At 39.8% G+C, this 25,111-nt stretch overlaps 1 protein-coding gene across 2 annotated transcripts in view; it reads left to right on the forward strand.

Moving 5' to 3' along the window:
- CCNY (cyclin Y) overlaps positions 1-25,111 on the forward strand; it is a 202,604-nt gene that overhangs the window by 126,742 nt on the left and 50,751 nt on the right. For both annotated transcript variants that reach the window (XM_039839808.1, XM_039839809.1), the window contains 2 exons: positions 8,358-8,432; positions 24,269-24,303. In XM_039839808.1, coding sequence (XP_039695742.1) covers positions 8,358-8,432; positions 24,269-24,303 — 110 coding nt within the window. The remainder of the gene's footprint in view (positions 1-8,357; positions 8,433-24,268; positions 24,304-25,111) is intronic.

Below are 25,111 nucleotides of genomic sequence, written 5' to 3' on the forward strand. Positions count from 1 at the left end.
ACTCTTGCTTGTAATGGATTGTTTCCTTCTTTGTCTTACCCTTTTGGATGATGAGCCCATCTTTAGCATGCATAATCTGATGGTGTTCTGAAGTTGGCCCTTTGTATCTATGGGTCCTGTATCCATGGGTTCCACATCTGGGGATTCAACCAACTGTGGTTAGAGAATATTAGAAAAAATTGTTACTTTGTTGCTGACAAGTACTATGTAGTCAAGCCTATGATAGCGGCATCTGAACTGAACATGCATAGACTTTTTTCTTCTTGTCATTATACCCTAAACAACTCAGTATAACAATGATTAACATAGCATTTACATTGGATTATTACTTTAAATCATCTAGAGATGACTTAAAGTATATGAGAGGATGAGCATAGGTTATTGTAATGCAGGAGCTCCAGCTCAGGAACCTGCACCTGGAGCCTTGAATATTCTGAAAAAACCACCAGGAGGGCCAGAGGAGTGACACTTGGTTGGTTAGAGCTACAGGAAAAGGCATCTGGCCAAGAGCAGGCATTGTTTTATATGCGAGCAAAGGGGAGGGAATTGCCTCATCCAGGAGAACAAGGGTCTTTCCCCCACAGATAAAAACAGAATATGCTACCTAGGTAGTGTTAGGGAGGACCAGTGGGCAGGTAATGTCCATGAGAACAGCCAAAGGAGCAGATAGTGCTCATGGGCACAGTAAGAAGTGTCCTTGGGAACAGGCACAGCCTGGGGAACTCTTTATTCACTGTCTTCCTTGAGGTTGCTGACCAAACTGTCCTTTTTGTCTTCTGTGTATGTGGAGGGGCTATGTTTGAATTAATCCCACAGTTATATGCAAATACTATGTTATTTTATATAAGGAACTTGAACATCTGAGGATTTTGGTATCCAGGGGGTCCTGGAACCAATCTGTGGGTAAAACAGTCTGTCTTTTGTCTTAGCATTAGGAACTTTTTCTGTCTCCTTTGGTTTATCTTAAGATAGAATATTAGAAAAAGACAGTGGAGGGACTGGTGAGAGGGTCTAGGGAGGAGAGAAAGAGCAAACATATGGGGAGAGAAGAAGAGTAAGTAGAAAAGGGACTGAAAGGTTGGAAAGACAGATGGAATGGAGAGTCAGAGAGATATTTTGATGGATGTAGAGACACTGAGCATATGAATAAGTCAGATGTGTGCATGGAAAGATGCACACAAACACACATACATCGGGCACAGACTCAGACCAGGAGGCCTGGCACAAGTAATGTGTGGACCCAGAGACACGTACTCACAAAACCACACACATGTATCATCCTCAGGGGCATAGGCAGCCAAAAGTACAGAGTGAAAATAGAAAACAACCAAATCCAAGTGCATTAGCATAATTGTAAAGAATAAACCTGAAATCAGTGGGAATAGAAAAGATGGCTTTAGAATGAACCAGAATTGTAGTACCAGTAGTTGACTTCCACAGCAACAGTGCAAGAATGCTGGTGGCAGGTTGCAGGGATTGGGGCTTGCTGGTGGCAGCTGCATGGAGCAAACCAGTGGGATCAAGCTCTGGATTTTGATCTCATTGGCACTAATTAACGGAGATATAATCACTGATTTTCAGGTAGCACAATAGTAACTAACAAATAAAAATAAACCAATCTGATTTAAAATTAACAGGCTTTATTTGTTTATTTCTTCATTACCTTGCAGTTCATAGCCAGATATAGAAATGTGACTATCTAAAATTGAAATTAAAGGTTTGAGATTTTGACCATGTCAAATATTTGTCTAAAATAAGAAACTGAACTACCTGGGGCCCAACAGTGCAGGGCAAGGAAGTAGAAAGTGGGAAGTTTCTGTTTTGTGAGGATTATCTTTTGTGTCTGCTATTCTGTTCACCCAGCACATTTTAGGCATTGCCAAACTTATTTGTTTTCCTTCTTACTAGTTTTCTAGACCATAATGACGTCCATTTACACTAGGCGTTATTTTATTGCATGGATTCTTTATGACACTAGCGCTGGTTTAAAAGCTAAGATGAGCAATTGTGGATCTCTGATACTGTGAAATCTGTGAAAGGCAGAAGAAAATTAGTTTACCTGGCATAGGAGAATAATTCTAAATTACACTGGCTAGCACACATACTGTTTGGTGTTTTTCAGTTTTGAATAAAGCGATCCTGTCAGACCTTGTACGCAACTGAAACATGGACAAATGAAACATGACTTGAGACAGGAAAGCAGCATGGCTATTTTTCCATTATCACCTGAAAGTCTGATAGTAGACTCTTAGAGTGACCGTTCTGTTAATATTTTTATTTGACTGTGTGTCTTAATCATTGTAAAAAAGCAGTGATTTAAACTCTGCTTCCTTAGTACTAGGTAAAAGTCATCTCAAGAGATTCCATAACATTTCTCCTTTTTTATTTTTTAATAACATTTCTTAAAACTGCTCTTCTCTCAAAATATCCCTGCCTCAGAGGCCCATTCTTCTTGTCATTATGGATCATTTTGTCTTTTGTTTTAAGAGGTAGGTGAATCTACATCAGGAACACTGAAGTTTTAAACATCATTTCTAGCCAGGACTCTATAGGGAACAGAAAATATGTAATAGAAATAACATGATGCATTTGGAAATAATCTAAATACATGTTTTGTCTCACGATTAACCGACAATAGCCTTTTGAATACCAAGAATGCATTCTTTATGACCATGAAATAGTTCACGTAGATAATAGGAAAGACACGGATGCGATTACCAACCCAAAGTAATCTTTTGACATCAACAGGACTGAACAGAATACCTGGCATATAGTAGCAACTCAGTGCATGTTTGTTCAGCCTAACTGAATTCAATCGAATAGCCTTGCCAAAAAAAAAAAAAAAGTGGCATAAATTTTTGACTCTAGAAAAGAGTCCAGTGCCTTAAGCGATTTCGTTTTAAGTACACTGTTCCTCTATCTCATAGATTGTGGTCAAATATTTTTTTTCTTTGTTATTCACTTGCTGGTCCTGTGTTCTGATGGTGGCACATACTTCATCTGACCTTGCTGACTAAACTGTAAATTCTCCATTAGCAATTTCTAGAGCCTGTGAACATTATAGCACCAAATCTTAATCTTCAAGGAGTCAGAGATTGTCCTCAGGACTTTCTTGAATTTAAAAGTACCAGGATCTCAATTCCCTAAGAAATGGCAAACTTGTCTTATTTTGGCTCCACTGTTGGCTGTAAACAGAAGAGCAACTGGTCTGGTAGACATGTCTGAATTGGATATTAAGGGAGCAGCAAAGTAAGAGTGGGGTGCTGACACTGTCCAAGGCTAGGGAACTGAGTTCTTGGCATTGCCCCGCATCCGGCAGGAAGCACTACTTGCGTATTGTTTTTCACTGATACTTTTCTGTGGGGATCATGAGAGGATTTTTGGATGTTAACAACATCCATCATGGTTGGGATTCCATAAATGCTCTAATTTTTCATATGCCAAAGTCCTCCAAAAAAAAAAACAAACACAAAACAGTAACTTAGTAGCATATATTTTTTTTAACTTTATTATAACAAAATCCTAGTTGAGCAGGAAACTCCCTCATAAAGACTCATTTTCACCAGAAATTTCTGGCCTAACCTCTTCCAGTTCAAATTGTGGCAAGTTTGAAAAATCGTCTCTCTTGCTTATCTTTCTCCTTCCATCAAAACACCAGTGCCTTTTAACTGTGAGACTATACTGTACTCCATATAGTTTTAGTACTTGTTATAGAAGAAGGGCCAGATAATTGAAATAGCATTTAAGATTCAATAGGCGTTTCTTTAATGAAGGACCCAGTGAGAAGTCAGGAGCTATATCATCCAGTAAGCCATGTAGGAAAAATTGGCTGATGTAGGAATAATTGCCTCACTTGAAAGGCTTGTTGAATAAGTCTCTGGATAAGTGATTAAGTGTTGCCTTTGGTATATATATGTATGACCATCCTTGTCTTTTTTTTTTTTTTTATCTTTGATTAGCTATTAAAGCTAAGGTTGGATACCGTCTGTTTTTATGGGTGCCGATTGGGTTTCTTTGCAAATTTATTGAAATAATTAAACTCAAAATAGTTTTCATTTTGAAGCTAGAAGCTGATTTGAAGAACATGTTGAGTTTTTAATAATTTTAGTGTTCTCTCTTCCCTCCCCTAACTTAATTCTTTTTTTTCTTTTTAAATAATTCTTTTTTTTCAATTTTAGTTGTCATACAATATTATGTTAGTTCAGATGTACACCATAGTGATTAGACATATATCTTATGAAGTGATCATCCTGATAAATCTAGTACCCATCTGACATCATACACAATTATTACAACATTATTGACTATATTCCTTATGCTATGCTTTATACCCCCATAAATATTTTTAAACTTCTAATTTATACTTTTTAAGCCCTTCACCTTTTTCACTCATCCTGCCTCCCATATGGCAACCATTAAAATGTTCTCTGTATCTATGAGTTTGTTTCTGTTTTGTTTACTTTGTTCTTTAGATTCCACATATAAATGAGATCATTTGGCATTTGTCTTTCTCTGTCTTGACTTACTCCACTTAGCACAATACCCTCTAGGTCCAGCCATGTTGTTATAAATGGCAAGATTTCATTCCTTTTTTATAGCTGAGTAATATTCCATTATACATATGTACCACCTCTTCTTTATCCATTGATCCATTGATGGATACCCAGGAAGTCTCCATATCTTGACTATTGTAAATAATACTGCTGTGAATATATGTTCTTATGTCCTTTTAAAGTAATGTTTTCTTTGGATAAATACCCAGAAGTGGAATAACTGGGTTTTTCTTTGTCTTTTGTTAGAGCCATAGAGAGTCATAAAGTCGACTTTTTTGTAATTATTGCTACTCCAGCTTTTTTTCTTTTTGTTTCTATTTTTATGAAATATCTTTTTCCATCCCTTTATTTTCAGTCTGTGTGCATCTTTTGATCTGAATGAATCTCTTGTAGGCAGGCAGCATATGTAAGGCTCTTGTTTTCTTATCCTTTTAGCCATGCTTTGTTTTTATTGGAGCCCCTAATTCATTTACAAAGTAATTGTTGCTATGTAATTATTGCCATTTTATTATTAATATTTTCAACTTTTCTTCTTTAAAAAGTCCCTCCAACATTTCTAGTAATACTGGCTTGGTGGTGATTAACTTCTTTAGTTTTTTCTTCTCCGGGAAGCTCTTTATCTGTCTTTTGATTCCAAATTATAGCATTGCTAGGTAATCTTAATTATAGGTCCTTGTTTTTCATCACTTTGAATATTTTGTGTGAATCTCTTCTGGCATACAAAGTTTCTGTTGAGAAATCAGCTGACAGTCTTATGGGAGCTCCCTTGTAGGTAACTAGTTGTTTTTCTCTTGCTGCTTTTAAGAATGTCTTTAACCTTTGACATTTTAATTATGTGTCTTGGTGTGGGCCTTTTTGAGTTCATCTTGTGGGGTCTGGACTTCTTGGGCTTATATGTCTATTTCCTTTGCCAGGTTAGGGAAGTTTTCTGTCATTATTTCTTGAAATAAGTTTATGATCCCTTGCTCGCTTTCTTCTCCTTCTGGTGTCCCTATGATGTGAATGTTGGTGTGCTTGATGTTGTCCCAGAGGCCCCTTAAACTATCATTTTTTTGGATTATTTTTTTCTTATTGCTGTTCTGATTGGATGTTTACTGCTACCTTATCTTCTAAATCGCTGATTTGATCCTCTGCTTCATCCAGTCTGCTGTTGAGTCCTTCTACTGTATTCTTCATTTCAGTTATTGTATTCTTTATTTCTGACTGTTTTTTTGTATGTTTTCTATCTCCATTTTTGTGTTTTCTATTCCTTTGTTAAAGTTCTTACTGAGTCCATCTGCTCTTCTCCTAAGTTCACTGAGCATCCTTATAACCAGTATTTTGATTGTCTCCATTTTGTTTCATTCTTTTTCTGGAGCTTTGTCCTGTTCTTATATTCAGGACATGTTTCTTTGTCTCCTCATTTTGGCTGCCTCCCTTTGTTTGTTTCTATGTAATAAGTAGGACAGCTATGTTTCCTGATCTTAGTTGAGTGGCCTTATATAGTCGGTATCCTTCTGGTGCCCAGTGGTACAATCTTCCTGGTCACCTGAGTCAGGTACTCTAGATGTGTCCCTTGTATGTGTTTGAGTCCCCTGCTGTTGTAGTTCAGCCTTGGTTGCTGTTTGCATGTCAGTGGGAGAGAGTGCCCCTTGGGCTGATTGGTTGTAAGGACTGGCTGGTGACTACAGTGGAGGAGCTGTTATTCAGGGGCTGACCCTACTGAGCAGGATTTGCTGTAGCAGGGTTGTAGTGCCTACCCAGTCTTGTTCTTTAGGTGCATTGTCCTTGGATGTGGCCCCAGTGTGCTGCTCCTCCTCAGCCGGAAGCCGGCCACAAGGTGTGCAGGGGGAGGCATCCTGCTGCAGGCCAAGTTCAGCCACAGCCGGTGTCTTTGCCTGGGGCCACTTCTCATAAGCTACCAAGCAGTCCACAGATGGTTGCCACCCACAGTGGGCTTAGAGAGGTGCCTTGAGAGGTCAAGCCATGGACCAAGGCCAGATACTACTAATGCTGGGCTTGAGGCTGCTCAGCAAGAGGTACAGGACATGCTGAGGCCAGTTGCTGCTTGTTTAGGTTTTGTGAACATTGGCCCACAGCATGTGCCAAGATAGGCTGTTTGTATGGAAAAGCCACTAGAGGCAGCTTGGGTAGACCCGCAAGTTAGGAGAGGCGGAGTCTCAGGGAAACATTAGGGTGGGGCGACCAGTGTTAGGTTGATGGAGATTCAGATATGCGGGCTTCCTGAGTCTGCAAGCTAGGAGGGTGGAGGGCTCAACAAAAGAACAGTAGCCTTTGCTTCTGTCTGGCAGAAAGCTGTCCCTCCAGCCCTTGCCCTGAAACCAGACAGTTCAGTTCCTCCCCAGATATCCCTGGCACTTTTTGAGCTGCCGCCCCAGTGATGAAGCTCAGAGTGAGTTTGTCAGCGGGTAAGTCCATGCAGCGGCCCTTTAAGAGGCACGCTGGGAACTCCTGCAGCCCTCCTGTCTCATTCAGCCACAATCTCCGCTGGTTTTCACATCCAGATTTTGTGGGGCCTTCCCTTCCCAGTACTGGATCCTGGGTTGGGGAGCCTGGTGTGGGGCTGGGACACCTTGTTCCTCTGGGGAACCTCAGATAAGATATTCCTCCTGATTTTTAACTACTACATGCAGGTGTGAGACCAGCCCATTTCATGTCTTCACCCCTCCTACCAGTCTCAAGGTGTCTTCTCCTATATATCTATTTGTAAGACTTCTGTTCAGCTAGACTTTATGAGATTTTCAATATTGGTTGTTCTGTAGTTTAGTTGTAATTTTGATGTGGTAGTTAGATGAGGCCAGCACGATGTCTACCTAGTCTGCCTTCTTGACCTGAATCCACCCTAACTTAATTCTTTTGTTTTGCTTACCCAGTCTCTCATTCCCTATGAATCAATTTTTTAACTGGAAAACTTCTATTATGGGATTCTTATTGTTTACATATTTTACTGACAAGCCTCTAGCCTTTGGAGATTGCTCTAAGGTAGGGATTACAAAAGCAGATGCCCATAGAGATTGGAATGTTCAAAAGTGAGGAGCAGCACCTGATGACTGTCAGCAAAGTGATAGGGTTGACCACTGGGGACTGGAGCCTTAGGTCTAGCAGTGCTCCAACAGATTGTGGCCAATTGGAATGGAGGCATAGTGTTGCCAAATGACCTGATTTCTCACATGGAGCTGGAAATATGGATTTTTTTTCCTGGTGGTATATATCTGACACATAAAAGTTATTATATGTTGCCTCAAATAGATAAATTTAAAAATAAAATGTATGGATCAAACAAAGTACATCCACAGCCCAGGTTATGCCCATAGATAGCCAATTTGCAGCCCTTGCTCTAACGGGTAAGTTTTGCTTTTTCAAAAAGTAACAATGAAGCAGAGTGTGTGGATGCTGATTCTGCTTAAAGCTGAGCTATATTATTTTTCCTTACCTTTAACAAAGAAATATCACTAAACTAGAGTTTAGATGAATCAGTTATAGCATAGAACTCTTAATTGCGTGTTATAACTTTGTTCTGCTAATTTGTAGTATGCTGGGTGTGGAGCAGACTTTTAAAAAGAAAAAGTAGTTTTAGGCTAATAGATCTCCAGCCAAGTATCTAATTTTGATGTATGATTTTCTCAGATTTCTAAATAGCAGTGTTCTCAGTTGAACCTAGAAGAATCTATTAACACAATAACTGTAGGCTTTTTTCCCCAGACTCTTTGAATATATTAGCAATTTAAGGTTGAAAAAATTGAAAATGAATTTTGACTCTGCTCAGTTATCAGATTCATGTATTTTGTTTTTCTTTCTTTAAAGATTTGAACATGGAATTCAATCCTTCCGACCATCCTCGGGCCAGCACAATATTCCTCAGTAAATCTCAGACGGACGGTAGGTTACTGATTTGTTCTCCTTTAAAAAAAAAGAAAAAGAAGAAGAATGCCCATGTTGGTAACTAGCCTAAGTCTTGATTTTCCACTAGATGTGTTTTTCAAGGTAAAAGTAGAATCCCCTTTAATAACCTCAAAATATATTGTTTAATGGTGGTTCTCTTGGGTTTTCTTTTGTGTTGTTTGTAGAATTTCCTACTTGAAGCAATTATCCTCATTTTGCCAAACAGCTTTGTCCATTATGTAGCAGTAGTTTCTCGCCTGAGAGTCCGAAATTTTCCTTTGAGAATTGATACCTATATAAATTCTCTAATGACCAGAAGTATTTATTTTTTTAAACAGGATGTAAAAAAAGCAAATATAATCCTTAAATAAAAGCATCATTATCTCTGTTGTATCAATTGAGAGCTGAATTGAACCTGTACGCTGGGGTAGACCTTTTCTTTTTGCCAAGCTTTGACTAACCAGTTTATTCTGCAGTCTTTGTGTTTTGTCCTAGGTGTGTGTGGAATTTCTCCTGGGGGGTTTTCTCTCTTTTCAAGACCTGGCTTATCTCACTGTTCTCTGGCCTTTGACTACAAAGGAGAGATAAAACTTATACACTAACAGTGAACATGAACTTTCTCAGTTGGATTCCTGTAGAAAAAAATAGCAGGAGAAATGTCTTAAACGATGTAGTGACCAGGATGTTGTATTACCATGTTAGAGTCCTATATGATTTTATCCCTGACTCCTTTGGCAAATTGCTAAGCTCTAATTTAGAGAAGATCCTCAGTTGACTAGAACATAATCCAACATATTAAGAAAGTAAGTTTATAATAAGAACTGACAGCTCCTCAATAATGGTTAGGTAACAATTTTGACTTGGTATAATGCAGATATAATATTGGTGATCTTTAAGTAGGCCACTGACTTGATTTGTGAGAATTTGGTGCATTTATACAAAATCAGTGTTTCAAGTGTAAGAATAAATCATTGTAGGCTTTAAATACTTGTAAAGTAAGTTTTGAATGTATTGAGTAAAAACAAAACATGTTCTTCTTGGCCTGGTGAAGTGGGAAACCATTGGGAGGTGTAGGATATTGCAAAGGAAGGAAAGTGACAGTGAGGATAAGGGTTTGGGACAAGGAAAAATGAGAAAAACGTTTTTTGCACTTAATGATAGGGCTATGAAAACAAGTTACAAGGTTAGTATATTTCCAGATTTGGTTCTTTCTTCCAGTGAATTCAGCCAACATTCTGAAAATTTTGTATTGAGATTCACATGGAATTGCATTAGAGCCTCTAAGTAGATGACACATACCTTGATTGTCATGGTAAAAGGAAACTCAGGGATTGTCTGACCTGACAGAAAGATTGCTCTAGAAAGGGGTGAGGAAGTATGCATCTTCCCCTTAACCTCTACTCCAAGTCTCATTCCCACTTCCTTTACTGGAGTATCAGGGTATCAATTACTCTGACCCTTCTGCTTATTGCTTGTTTCTCTTTAAATGCTGGAACTTTCCATTCAGTATGTAAACCTACTTGAGTCTCACAGGTTAAGCACAAGAAAAGTAATAACCAACATCTTCTCCCTGAGGTGTTGCTCTCTTCTCTCCTCTGTTTAATGAAAGCTTCTGTACCTTCTCTGCTTCTCTTTCCATTCACTGTTCCACTGGAATCTTCCAACACCACCATTCTGTGGAGACTGTGGTACCGTTGCCTGGGAACCTTTGTCCTCTCTTAGCTCTTGACCTCTTATGTATTGCTTGCTGCCATTGATTATTCCTTCTCTTGTGGCTTCCTGTCTTCACCCAGGCCAATTTGTTGAAAATAAGCCCATCTCATCTTTAGAAATCATTAAAAGAAATAGGTTTTAAAAGTAGGCAAATTTGATACCTTTAATGAGTTAATTCTTTGGTGAACTGATTATCAGAGAATTGGCTATTTGGGAAATTTGTCCTGAGATATTTTTTTATTTAAGGTCCTCAGATATCTTAATCAATCTTTTCTCTATTCATCCCTTTAATGTTAGTATTTTCTAGGGTTCTCTCTTCTCTTTTGGGTCTGCACAGTTTCTCCCAGCTTCCATCCCAACTGTAGTGTAGCCAGATTTTTCTCTGCAGTATTCAGAACCCATAGATCCAGTTACCTACTGGACATCTTTACAACGAAAGTTATAGGTTCCTCTCACTCACTGTGTCCCAAACAGAACTTAGTAACTGTAGTTAACCTCCTGCATTTCCCACCCTGACCAGGTCCCCAAGCCAGGAATGGCCTAGAATTTTCCTGGACTCTTCTCTTTTCTCAGTTTTCACATTTGGCAGTGACGCTGTAGCTCATTCACATTGGCTTGTGGGAGCTGATTGTGCAAATTTCTTCCAGTCTCCAAATTCAGTGACTTTATATTGGAAGTTTGAAATGGCCATTATGGGAGTTTTGACACCATAAAAATTGACAAATGCTATAAGTCAGGGCATTCTTTCTTTTTCTTTTCTTTTTTATTTTTTTTAAAGGCAGCACACTATTGCATCCAGGTGATTAGCGGTATATTAATTTTTACCTCTTAATAATCCCTTGAATCTGACTGTTCTTTCCTAGTCCCATTGCTGCCCCTTTAGTTCAGACTCATAATTCTCACTTGGGTTACCGCAGCAGCCTCTGGACTTCCCTTTGACCATATCCCTTTCCATTCCTATGTCTATGCTGTTGCTAGGTGAAGGAAACTTTCTGCAGATTAAATATGATTATGTCACTTGCTTGCTTAAACATTTTTAATGGCTCCCAGTTGCTTTAGAATTCAATTCCAAATGTCTTAGCATGATATACAGGGCCCTTGGTGATCTCATCATGTGCATTTCCCCACCTTGCTGCTTGCCCTCATGTTCTGCACTCACCCGTGTTCCCCTTCTGTCTTCATACATCTCATTTCTTGCATCTTCAAGGCTTATTCCTGTTATCACTTCTTCCTTGAATGTATCCTTGACCCCTTAGGCTAGATTAAGTAGGCCTTTGGTGAGCTCCCGTAGTAGCTTGTGAGTGCTTTTTTCTTCATAGTCTGAACCATATTGTGGTATTTAAAACTATTTCCTTATCTGTGTCAGCAACTATCTCCTAGAGGAAAGGCAAAAACTTATATTTCTATTGGAAGAACACCCACCCCCTTCTAAGAATACCAGAGCAGTTCTAAATTGTGGGTCCCACCTCCATTCTTTTTTTAATGGGGAGAAATGTTGTAATCTGCAGTTATAAGGTACACAACTCCTTTGAGGTCCCTTTCTTTTGAAACTGGTCATCTCTTTTCAGGTTGATGTGGTCCTTCAGCAGTTTAGAGTAGGTTTGTAGGTAGGAGGCTACTGTTGGAGTGATGACAGTTATATTAGGGCAGCTGCTGCCTGAGACCACAGCCATGTGCTCTTGCCTTCATAGCTCTGCTCTACAGACCTCTCATCCTCTTTCTTCCCAAGCACTCAGTGGTTTCACAAACAAGCTCTGTCTGCTCTGCTCCACACCTGCCAACTGTTCATTGTTCTGATGTAGATGATACCTGCATTAAGTCATTAGGAGTTTCTTAACTGTTAAATTCCTTTCCCTCTGATATCAAAGTGATTTAGGCTGGCCTTGAAACCTTTTCTCAGTGTTCAAAAGGAGACTGGAAACATAAGAGAATGATAATGGAGCGCTTGCCTAATTAGACCTCCCTCAGCTGGCTGAAGTTAGGGATGTCCTGTCCAAATCCAGAGTGACTGCTGTCAGTCATGTTTTTACACAAATCGGATGTAATTGTAGAATTTCTTTGTATGAGAGCCATTCAACAAAGAACCAAGGGTTCCTCATGGGGTGGGGTGGTGGTGGAGTTGCCAGGTGAGAGAAAAATTGGTTCACTTGGCCTATGTTGACTGTTCATGCTGTCATTTTTGCTTGTGGGGAAGAATTGCTGTTCCGAATATATTTTCCTTTTTTGTACTGTTTTAATTCACTGTTTTCAAAGATATGAGAGCCTTCCGCTAAGTACCAGGAGAAAGCAGCCAAACTATATCTTTTTAATTTTAATTAATATGGTTTTTAGAGGTTCATCTTTAAAATTCTGTGTGTTTCTCAAGAGTTTCTTGAAATAATTAAAGGAATAAAAACCACTGTCCCTTGAATGACTTAAAGCCGAAGAAGAAACATTAAAATTCAAAAACAAAAATATGAGTCATGATTTGTTTGTTTTTGCACATTCTTTCAGAAATACTGAAATTGAAAAGATATTTTGTGGCCTTCCTTTGTTTGGGGTCATGTTTTTGTTCCTGGGCAGCTTTGAACTTGTACATCATGAGAAGACCAATCTTTTTGTACTCCTTTTATCTGGCATTTAGCAGTAGCCGATCCTTGTGCCCTGTTGGGGATCGCTTCCATCAAAGCGTTCTATGCCCTTCTTGTTGCCATGTCTCTGTTTTATAACTTCCCCAGTTCTTTATCACCGTCTTGTGCACTTGTTCCAGGATGCCCCTCACCATCTCCCTGTCAGTCACTCTGTGCATCTCCCCCATAGCTTATCAAGTCCTGTAGGGAATACATTTGCAGTTAGAAACTGAAGAATCCACAGGAGCTCAAAGCTTTTATATCATGCTTTCTTTCCTTTGCTTATGCACCATGGAAAATAATTTCGAAAAACTATGAATTCAAACATTTTTATGTTAACTGTAAAAATTTTCATCCTTTCAAAGGATGTAATTTCTGATGTATTCATTGATACTTTGAAATAAAACTATCCCTCTTTTAAAAAAATGTTTCAGGTAAAATCTCAATACTATAGTGATTCAATAATCCACTATCAGTCATTTAAAAACATATGAATATACGATTTAACAGTTGGACATTGCATATTATTCCTTTTTCATCTTGAACTTGTATTCTCTTGCCACTTTCTCCATAGAATTTTATCCAAATATATTTTGATTTCTAGAAGTCATTTATCACACCATTATACTTCTTTTCTATGAAAATATGGGTCTAAATTTAAATTTTTATTTTTCATAATTGTAACTTAATAAATGTTAAAAATAAGTTTTAGATTGAGGTATCATTATTATTATCATCAGCCCTCAGTTGATCAAAACAATACAAACATTAAAATTTGAATGAATAATAAATAGAAAAATGAAATAATTTTTAGAAAAGTACTTCTTACTAAGATGCTTCTTTGGATGACTAGAATGAGCTGCTGGCCATCGTCAAATTCTTCGTTCTTATAAGTGCTGAGGAACTTTGTTCATGTGCATAAATAGAAGGGAATAGAAGGAATTTTGGTACAATAATACATACCCTAAATTCTTTCTACTCCATCTAATTTATATATCATAAAATCTCCAAGGGATTTGTCGTCTCAAATAATTTCTAATAACCAGCTGCAATTCAATCTTGTTCTTCAATTTTGTTGACAGTAAGAAATTGGAATCCACTATGCTTCACACCTGCCAACCGTCCATTGATTTGCAGAAGAGTTTCTCACCCAGTTATAGTAGCTTCTTACTTTTGCATGTTCTAGGAAGTACACCAAAGAGGCTTTACCAGACATACAAATAATTTATATCTGCTACTCTTTTCATTTGGTGGCACCTACTTTAACCTACACACTCAGGAGCCATTGGAAAATGAATCTTATTCATTTCAGAACACTGTCCCTGATTTCTTTGACCCCGTTGCAGTCTGCATATCCCTCTGTAGGAGCCGTGAACTTCATCATGTTGTTATGATTTATTGTATGTCTTTTGTACCTTACATCTGTATGCCATGTACAGTGACTAACTCATAGAAGGGATTCAAGTTTATGTTGAATGAACGATCCCCACCTGTGCTTTTTCTCTGAACTAATGTTTTTAGGTTTTCTTTTGATTTAAATGTTTTTATCAAAATGTTACATATCCTTCATCTGGCCTTGTTGGCAAAGCTAGGGATCATTGTCAAACCAGGCACATTTGATATATTTTCTGTCAAAAAGGTCTGATTTCATTTTTTTCAATTCATATAATGTGTCAATACACATGCCCATGATCATTATTGCTCTTCTAATCCTGATAAAGGCCAGATGGTTGTCATGTGGTACATGCCTGGCCACCAGCCTACTATGTCTTCCAGCTTGGTCTGTGCTCTGTTCCCCTAGGCCTCTCCCTTGGAGCCAGTGTCTTTGATGGGACTCTAACCACTGAAGAGGCATAGTCTCCATGGAAGTCGTCACCACTGTGTGACCCCTGCAGATGCAGAGCCAGAAGTCCTCCCCAAGCCCGTAGTAGAAATGTCCACAAGGCAGGGCAGACTCCAGGCTGTGCTGCAGGCTATGGAACCTGGAGTAAAGGCGGCTGCCTCACCCCTGTGTCTGCTTGTCTCTCTGTCAGATGCCCTGGGAGAGTTCTTTCATGTGAGATGGGTGCATGTCCAGGGTGGATTGGGATGCCTTTTTCTGTGGAACAGGAGAAGAGTCCTTGTGAAGGAGGAAGTGAGGAGGGAACCCCTGCTCATGCCTCACCATCTTCCAGACTTTGAATACCTGGTTTCAAGACCAGCTGCTCTAGTCCAACCCTGAGTTATTCTTTGACCAGATCATTTCAGGGATAGAATTACAGAAACTACTATTGCCTTACCTTATTTTCTCCCCTAGTCTGGGGGAGTAGATGCTCAAGAAATAATCAGAAGTGGAGAGTATCGAAAAGTCAGTGCATAAGTGCTGGACTGACTGTGACCATCTCTAGACTGTGGCCAGCCCCAGCCTGCGGCCAGCCCCAGCCTGCAAAGGATCATCCTTTGTCTCCAGTTTGGCAACCAGACTCCAGGACTGACCTTAGGCCCTTGCCTGTCCTTAGTTAGCTTATAGTCAGGTAATCTCCTGTGTTATAATTTCCTGTACTTTGACAGTAATCATACTTGTCACCTCATAAGATTGTTGGCCTGAGGCAATAGGATGATGTCTTGGGCACACAGTAAGTGCTCAGTGTCTATTCTTCTTTTACCTGTGAATCAAGTACTTGGGTTTCTCAGTGCTAACACCTAGGACTCCCCTGAGCCATCCTTTCCCAGGACCTCAGACAAGGGGACACCACCCCCATTTTGGCACTATAAACATGTGTTCTCCATTCATAGTTCCCACTGTTTAATAGACACCCCATCTGGCAATCCTACAGACCTCTCAGGATTGTCATGTCCAAATCAGAAGTCATCATCTTTTCTCTCTCGCCTGCCTCCTCTCCCCATCACCTTTTTTTTTTTTTTTTTAAGGAAAAACCCTCTGTCAGTCCAGGTCCCCAGACAGCAACCCAGCAGTCCTGTGATCAGTGTCTTCCATCCCATCTGTTCCCTAGATATCCCTAGCTGTCTCTTCCTTTTCTTCTTCCTTCCTTCAGCCCATGACTAACAGCACATCTCCCTTTCTTGGTCTATGACTACAGCCATTTCCCAGCCTCCCTATCTCCATCTCTTTTTTCACTTTTCCTTCACGTGGCTGCCAGAAGGAGCGTTCTAAAATGTAGTTCCAGTTGGCCCCTCCTACTCACACTGTCTTCCTTCAGTTCCCACTCATCCACAGGGGAAAGGCAGCTGGCTCATGCAGCATCACCCTGCAGCCCTTTCTGCCTTCCCTGCCAATCCTCTTCTCTTCGCTGTGTGTCCCCAATTCTGTCTGAGTGGCTCTGGTCCCTCTGCTTTGTTGCCCTGCAGCTGACTTAGCAGCCCCTGTCCACAATGTCATGCCAGCCCAAAGCCAGCCTCTTTATGGGGTTTCTGACGTCCACATTTCCTCTATTCCCATAGACACGTTTCCCCATCCGTAACATTTTTGAAATCAGGACAGGCTATGTCTTATCCAAAGTTCATTGGCAGGATTTCTTTTTCTTTCTTAGTGGCAAATAGAATAAAGATGTACCATAAAATCAGCGGCATTAAATTCAGTGTAATTTGTTTTTTCCTCTACTGTGGAGGTGTCTTTTTTTATGGTTTATAAATAAAGGAAGAGTGGGTATATTTATCCACTAAATTCCATGTTGATTTAGGATACAGACTGTGTCTTCCTCTTTTTGCATCCTCTCCACCAAGCTCAGAGGCTAGCACATATAACCTTAAAGAGAAAAGGGATTACATAAATGAAGTAATGAAAGAATGAAGGCAGGGAGTCATAATCTGTCCTCAGCAGATATGCCATGGCACTGTGACAGTCTCCCTGCCTAGGTGGCTTTCTGTTTTATGCTGCAACATCACTTTATTTCACCTTCCCTAACTTCATTAAGAAAGGACACATCAGTATTTGGGGAGAAAGGGAATGTAGGTTTTTTAGCCTGGGCTGTTATTTGGACTTCCCTCTTTCAGGTCTGAACCTCACATGACCGTCCTACCGTCAGGACCACATTCCCAGCTCTGCAGTCATCTCTTGAGGTGCACGAGATAGGGATCGGTGCGGGGTCTCTTGGCCATGCTAAGCCCTGTAAGTTAAATGGATGAGGGAGGGAGCTTTGTGGCTTGTATTTCTTGGAAGCATCACCCTGCTCCAATGTCTGATCTCTTGGGCCTTCCAGTCTAGAGAAAGCTGCTTGCACAGTACAGACTGAGCTGAAATCAAATTAGACTGAGAATGTCATTTTTTTCTCAATATGCCTTTTACTGTATCTTCTCTCCTGACTTATGCTTTCCTCAGACTCAGTCGTCGGGGAAATTGCTCAGTGAGCATCTAGTCTTGGCCAAGGCGGGGTGGGGGAGTGGAGGTTGGGGGGGGTTCACCACAGCTGGGGTGGAGCTTGACGTCCTCTCCACCACAGTTCTGCTGTTAGCGCCTTCTGACCTGTTAATTGGTAGCGATAAAAGTCTTATTTTCAATAACTTACTTTTCTGTTCTCAGTTTTGAACTCTGAGGACCTTCCAGCCCCTTTCAGTTATCACTGGCTAACCTTTTCTGTACCTTTCACAGCTTTTCATGTTTATATCCTACCTTCATGATTTCTGTATTTGGTCAGCTGCCCTGTGACATCTGGGGAGGCAACTGAATTCCACTGATAATCTAAGTTACCATGTAAGAACAAATAACAGCTTGGAATGATTTCCTGAAGATAGTGATGATTAAATGCACAGCCTTCTGGAATCAACCTGCTGGAGCCTGCAAGCTTTAAATCCATCACTCTTCGTGTGATCTTGTGCACGTGATCCAGATGGTCTTCCTAAACAAGTTTTTTTCATGTGTAACATAGAGTTAGTATCTCCTTCCGAGATTGTCAGGAGTACCGAATGTGTAATCTCTCAAAGCTGTGAGCACAGTACCCAAGGCACCTTCAGTTCTCAGTAAGTGCAATCCTTACTCTGAAGTGTAGGTTCTCATTTGTTCAGTTGGATTGAATTTCTTCCCTCACCTGGGTCTCTGCCATCATCTTAGCTTGTCTTAGGAGTTGAGTCCTAAGTCTGAGCAGGAGGATAAGTGACGAATACTAATGGAAGGATGGAGGTGGTCTCTGGGCTCTGCTCTGCCCATGTCCATCTTTTTCTGTCTGTGTTTCCTTGATACGAACAGATTAACACCTCCTACCCCCACCCCCGCCCCCATTTCAGAGTTTCTTCCAAACACCTTGGAAGCATACCAAGAAGAGGTCAGGTATGAAATGTCAGCAGCACACTTTCCATAGAAGTCTTTTATAAAAGTATACACAGCAGTTCAAATCTCACCTAAAAAATCAAATGATAACCTTACCACCATGTTCCAGAATAGATTTCTGGTGAGTTAACTAGTTGTAGGTTAACTGTGATGATCATACAGTTGACCCTTGAACAATGTAAGAGATAGGGATGCTGACCCCTTGTACAGTCAAAAATCCATGTATAACTTTTGACTCCCCAAAAGTTAACTATTTATAGTCTGCTGTTGACCGGAATCCTTACTGATAACATAAACAGGCAATTAATACATATTTTGTATGTTACGTGTTTTATATACTGTATTCTTAAAGTAAACTAGACAGAAGAAAATGTTATTAAGAAAAATCATAAGGAAAATAGATTTACAGTAGATTTACAAATTGTTGAAAAAAATTTGTATATAAGTGGACCCACACAGTTCATACCTGTGTTCTTCAAGGGTCAGCGTAATCATAAACATCTAGAAACAATGTAAGTAAATACTCATCTCAATGGGGAAGGAAGCATATAACAGCAATGGAAGAAGTTGCCTAAAAATGAAAACCTGTGTCAAAATGTATCCTAAAAGTTTAAATGGGAAAAATATTGTAGTACATATGACAAAGAATTAATATCTTTATATATTAAGGAATTATTATACAGCCAGTGAAAATGCTAACACACCAGCAGAAAAATGGACAATATTACTGTTGGCATGTTATGTGTGTGCATGTATATAACCACATGTTTATATATAAATATTAATTTGCAAAAATGCATATAATATCTGTATAAGTATGTATAGAGAAATAACTCCCTTTGAGAAAATGCACACCAAAATATTAATAGTGGTTATCTCTGGGTTGTTGGATGATTTATTTTTCTTTCTCTGATTTCCCAAATTTAAATTTGTATTTGTATTTTTTCTCTATACTGCTCTGTATTTTCCATGAGAAAAAACTTTTGAAAGAATCCACTTTATTTAGGTTTCTGGGCTTCTAAGGAAATCCTGTGGCCCTGGGTTTTTTCCTCGGTAAACAGGAAACATCTGAAGTTAGTTGACAGTTTGTTAGATGGATACTTGCTCTTTGAATGGTTTCTCCTTATGCTCTTACCTACTCTGCCTCCTATTCTCTCCCTTGGAATGTATGCTCTACATGACTGGTCTGCCCCAGACATCTTTGAAATTTTTTCTTTTCATTTTTGTTTCATCTGCTGTGCTTATTTAGACTTCACTTTGAACGTACAGATTGTCCCTCTGTGCCTAGGTTTAGAAATAAACACAGGTCCAGAACACTGCAGAATAGACCAGAGTTGTTGGGAGGAGCTGTCCTCCTGGCATGCAGGAGGTGTGCTTTGTGGGGAAGTGACCTCATCTGGATGCCTAGTACAGGGCCCAAAGGCGTGGGGTGAATGTTCCTACCATAGTGCCGATCTGTGTCCTAGTCACAACTTACCTCTTTGTCAGGCCATGAGGTCAGCAGGGCGGGAACCTCAGAGCATCTTTGCATTTACCTCACTGGGTGCAACAGTTGTGTTTTGAGTTAAGCGAATAATTGAATTCATTGAATTATTGAAAACTCTGAGAATTATATGGTAATCTCAAACTCATCTTAAGAAAAATTAATATTGAATTTTGATTGTTCTGTGCTGCCTACAAGAAAAAAGAAAGGAAAATAAAACCTTTTCTTTTGAACCAGATTTTTGTGGTCTACATTGGCTTTGCTATCTCAATAATCAGTTTTACATCTCAAGACAAAATTCTATAGTTTTTTACCTTACTGTCAAGGCCTCTTGTGTGGCCTGCCAGTCCTTCACATCCAGTGTCATTAATAAACTAAGTAATTTTTCTTTGTGGACTAGCTTAGTTCTATTCATATCAGATCCTAATTATCTGTTGTCAAATAGAACTCATTTCCTTCAGATTCCGTCACCAGTGACACTGCCCTTGGAGGGAGGGTAGTACAGAGAAAGGAGCCTGAGGAGCCCAGTACACTGTCTTCCCCCTTCTGGTCACTCCATGTCTGGGCGGCTTCCTCATTTTCAAAAAAAAAGATGTTGGATTACATCTTAGGTAATGGTGGCTGACATTTGCCATTGGAAAGCCTTTTTTAGAAATGGAACAAAGTAATTTTTTAAATGTCTATCTGTAAAAGAGGTTAGCTGAAATTGCTCTTAGGTTATTAACAAGTCCTCAATATTTAGGCATTAGTTTTTTTCAGAAAGTTGTGTTTTTAAGCGTGGGAGTGTTTCAGGCAACCTAAGTGAAGTTTGTTTATCCCTTATTGCTAACTCCTCACTCCCCTTTTTATCTGGAGAAGACTTTTGATGCCAATGGTAGTGTTTTTGTTGATTTCAGATGGCTTATTTTTAAAGCCTCTAGCACATTTTCTGTGTCAGTCATTATGGACTGTTGCATTAGCTAATTAAAAATCCTCTTAAAACCATCATACGTGGGATTAAAGGAGACAGCTATTATTCTCCCAGGAAAGATTCATAATCCACATCAATTTATTGCCTGTGTTCCCAACAAAGCAAAATATGGCTGTTAGTGCTCTTAGTTATGTAGGAACCTGAGAACTCCAGAGATTTTGATAGATATGTTATTAGTAAGCAAAAATATTAATATTTAAAAATGATTAAAGCCAGCATAAGAAATGAGTTGGCATATTGCTTATACCATTACATAAAACAAAATGGCGCTAAAGCCATTTGATTTCAGAACTGATTAATGGTCATAGTGGTTTCAAATTTATTTTAAAAACAGATTTAGAATTGGGTAATTTTATTTATTTATTTATTTATTATTATTATTATTATTATTATTATTATTATTATTATTTTGGTAATACCACTGTAAGAGATTCCACTTATTACGTTTCTCCCTATTGTAGTGTCTTAGTCCTGCTCCAGCTACCTTAGGAAGAAAGAAATAATTAATTGTAAAGAGTACCAGGGTGTCTCAGAAACCTTATGAGTCATTGGAACTGAAGACTAGAACCATTAGGAATTACCTACCTTCTACCCATCACCCCACTGCCCTCTGTTCTTTGCATGCCAACTGTGTTGGGGTCCTTAGAACCATCCCCAGTTTCAGCGATTCAGTAGGAGAATCATAGCACTCATAATATAGTGGTACTCATGGCTTTGACTTACTAAGAAAGAGGTATACGAAGCAAAATCAATACAAGGAAAAGGTTCATGGGTGAAGTCCAGAGGAAGACAGGTACAGACTTCCAACAGTCCTTTCTAAGTAGAGTCACATAGGATGTACCAGATTCCCTCAGTAACGGCTTGTGGCATGTTGTTAGCCAGGGAAGCTCCTTAGAGACCCAGTGCCCAGGATTTTTCTTGAGGATTAGTTAGGCAGGCAGCCACTGCCTGGTATGGACCAAAATTGCAGACTGTCGAGGAAATCAGGTGCTCAGCATAAATCATATTGTTTGTACAGTTTAGGCACAGCGAGCCAGTCTTATCAGTTAGGGAATGGTGGGAACCCTCCCAACATCCATGTTCCCAGACACCAGCTAAGGGCCTCCCTTACAAGCAGGCCTTTTTGGGGATAGCAGTCAGACCTGCTACGTTAACTTTTTTACATAGCAGGAGATGCATCCCACCTTGGCCCATACCTTCAGGTAAGGCTCTAGCAGTGATGAAGCAGCACCCCAAAATACCCAGGAGAGAGAATCAACCCAGCTAAGAATGCGTGTTTGCCTGCATCTATGCCAGTTATGGTCAGGGTCATCTAGGACGAGCATGGATGTTGGAAATTCTTTCTGTTTAGGGACAATAAGTTGGTTTGGGGACTTGGGAGATACTCTAGGAGGAAGTCAGTCATAGGGACACATGCGTAGAATAGCCTCTCAGATACTGTGCAGGCTTGATTTTTCAAAGGCCATCTTGGGGGCGGCATTACAGAATAAATCAGGAAAGTGGTACCTGATTCAAGCCCTGTGAACCGAGATTTCAGGTCAGATTCCACAGGTTCAGTTGCTCTGAGGGAAAGAGTAGTGTGCAGGGGTTCATTTGTATAAAAACAGTGAGTGACAAAGGTATTCTGTAATAGATTCAGATACCTTGTCCTTATGTATTTTGTAGTAACAGACTTAGTGAACTTTTGTTTTTTATAATTCTAATTGGAACCACTTGGGGTTCATGGAAATGACCTGATTATTCTCTGAGATTTATCCTTGTAGGAGATGTACAAGAATAGCATATACTTTTATAATATTTCTACATGTCTGTGGACTTTGATTTTGTTTTTGTTTTAAAGCTTTATTGTTAAAACTTTGTCAGAATGTTGATAATTCTATATTTCAATCCTCCTATTTTTGAGTAATTCTTTATCTTTTCAGTAGTCCCCATATAAGAAGCTCTGACATTTCTTGAGACACATGGATATCTTTTATCTGCTGGAAGTGGGTGACATAGAGTGTTGAGGCGACCTCAAAGGTGATTCCCCTAATTAGGAGATAGAAAGCCTTGCTCCAACGTATTGCTGGGTGCCCTAGGAAGGGCTAAGTGTCACCTACGGAATTTGCTGAAAACCTTGTCATGCGTACTACCTGTGTGTAAAGTGTCCTCGGATTCCTTCAGCCAGTGGGAAATCACCATAGAAATATCATCATACCTCTATGTGGTAGAGCAAACCTGACTAGATGTACAATAATTTAGTATTGAAATAATTTAAGTAAAACAATATGCGCACACACATACTCACTGATACACTTGCAGGCATGGCACACACAAAGTGTATAGGGCCAGGAAGTTAAAACTCAGTGCTTCCTGCCAGCCCCTCATTTTTGTTTTGGTATAGTTCACGTATGGATACTTATTTTGAGTTAGGTCAGAAGTCATCATATGCAGCCTCCACACTATGCCCACCAGACACAGTCTGCAGATGTTGTGTGTTCACTCCGGCGAGCTCCCTGGTTGCTGGTCTGGCCTTGGGAGTGGCCAGGAGCCCCACACTCTCTGTGTGGTTGGTACACGCCAGTGACCTGCGGATGGATCCATCTGATGGCCTTGTGTAGGCACTTTCTCCCACAAGTACCCTTAGGCAGGTTTTGCTTTTGTACCCCAAGTATCTTTGAGATAGGAAGAGAGACAGTCATTCCAGGAACGGTAGGACTTCTAAGGAAATAGAACAGAATGTGAACTAGGAAAATAATTCCCATATCCCTCAGTGAGATCAGCCAGAGGGCTTGAAGCTAGTAAAACTTCATCTAGAGCTTGCACTGTGGGGTGCAGGGGTAGGGCGGGGGTAGGGGCTCCTCAGATGATAAGCTGGATTTGTACCTAGTGTTTTACTATACTCTGAGGTAGCATTATTGATTCCCAGGGATCTGGGAAGTCATGCCTTTGAAGGAAACCTATTCTTTATATCTTCTCTAATGACCTACTCAGTAAATGTTTTGATCGATTAGTATATGCCGTCAAAAGTCTTCAGGAAAGAAAATGCAAAATTTAATGATATTAGGTTATGTAAAGGCCCCCCTGGGTTCCTTGTCACCCTTATACATCTGTAGGACCGAGGGCCCCTACTCTGAGAAACATTATTACTATGTGGGGTACACAAGGCCATATCACCAAGTAGTGTGAGAATCCATTTCTCAAATAGAACAGTGTTTTGTGTGTTTTTTAATCAACTTTCCTGAGGGAGAGGGTGCTGCAGGAGGCTCCAGAAGGCCTCCTAGAGAGAAGCCTGGCTTTTCCTCCTAGCACCCAGCATGGAGAGGAATTGAATTCTATGCTAATAATGTTTCTGATGTACTTTGTCCTGTATCTTAATGCTGTGACGGGTATTGTTGATATTTATATTTCACCCAATAGTATGGATCTTTATGGGTCTGTTCAGGTTAGAAATCAATATTCCTGTTATTTGCTAATTATTTTAAATTAATGGATGCAAACAAGTTTTCTGAAATTTACTAATTAATGATTAGTTATTGGAAAACTGTTACCTCTCAGTTAATTACAACTACACTTACTTGGTTAGGGTGCCATAGTTTAAGTGGATATATATTTTGCTCCATTAATCGGGTTCAGATCTGGTTTGTTCAGATCTGCGTTGTGCAGGTCACATATTCTCATATTTGGTAAGGGAGCAACTGGGTACATTGGTTGGTGGAAGGATGGGACCACAACACAGAGGCCTAGTCCTCGGTAACTTGTAAGAGGTTGGCGTGCAGGTGTGTAACATTTGTGTTATATCTTTTGTTTTCACAGTGAGAGAAAAACGCAAGAGTCTCTTCATTAACCATGTAAGTGAAGCTGTCTTCCTGTGGACTGTACAGTGATTGTGCAGGGAGGAGAGCTTTAATAACTGTGTCTGGGATGGGTGAAAATGTTTCATGTATTTTGTCCATTCTTGGAAGAATGTGAAGAACATTGCAGTGTCCTTAAGCTCAGTTTGGTTTGAAGTTGGACAAGCATGGCTTGTGTTTATCCACTGTCCCAAATGTTTTTTCCGGAAGCCCCAGACTGGTGGTGTTCATGGGAAGATGTGTGTAGACAGTACCACAGCAAATACCACAGAAGTCTGAATGAAAGCCACTTCTTTTAAATTTCTTATTCTTTCCTTCTTCTGGCCCTCCCCCAAATTACTCTTTTTCTTTCTGTAACTCCCTCTATTTGAATAAACACAATTCTTTTCCTTGAGGCTCTCTGCCTCCATACACTTTCCTTTTCCTAATTGTTGTTTATAGGTCCAGTAGAATCTGCATGTTCTTTTAGTACTCAAAGGAAGGATAAACTTGACAACACTTTAAAGGGATTTAAAAAATTTAGCTCTAGTTTTTTGGCTGTTCTGAGCAATATTTCCCTCCCCTGCTTGCCAGGCCTAAAGTGTCTCATTGAGGTAAATTATCCTTCTTCCTTGAGCAGCACGTGCAGCTAGCTGCCCCCATCTCCACTCCTCCTCCTATAACTCCCACCTCCCAGGCCCCTACTCACACCCCTCTGTACACAGTGCGGAGCCCTGCAAGTGTGGAGTGTCGGGTCCAGGCAAAGTATAGCCACCTCTTCATCTCCCTCTAAATGTATGTCCCTTTCTTTAGGAAAGAAAACTAT

Source organism: Pteropus medius, unplaced genomic scaffold, assembly GCF_902729225.1.
Source record: "Pteropus medius unplaced genomic scaffold, Ma_sr-lr_union100, whole genome shotgun sequence".
NCBI classification, from domain to species: domain Eukaryota; kingdom Metazoa; phylum Chordata; class Mammalia; order Chiroptera; family Pteropodidae; genus Pteropus; species Pteropus medius.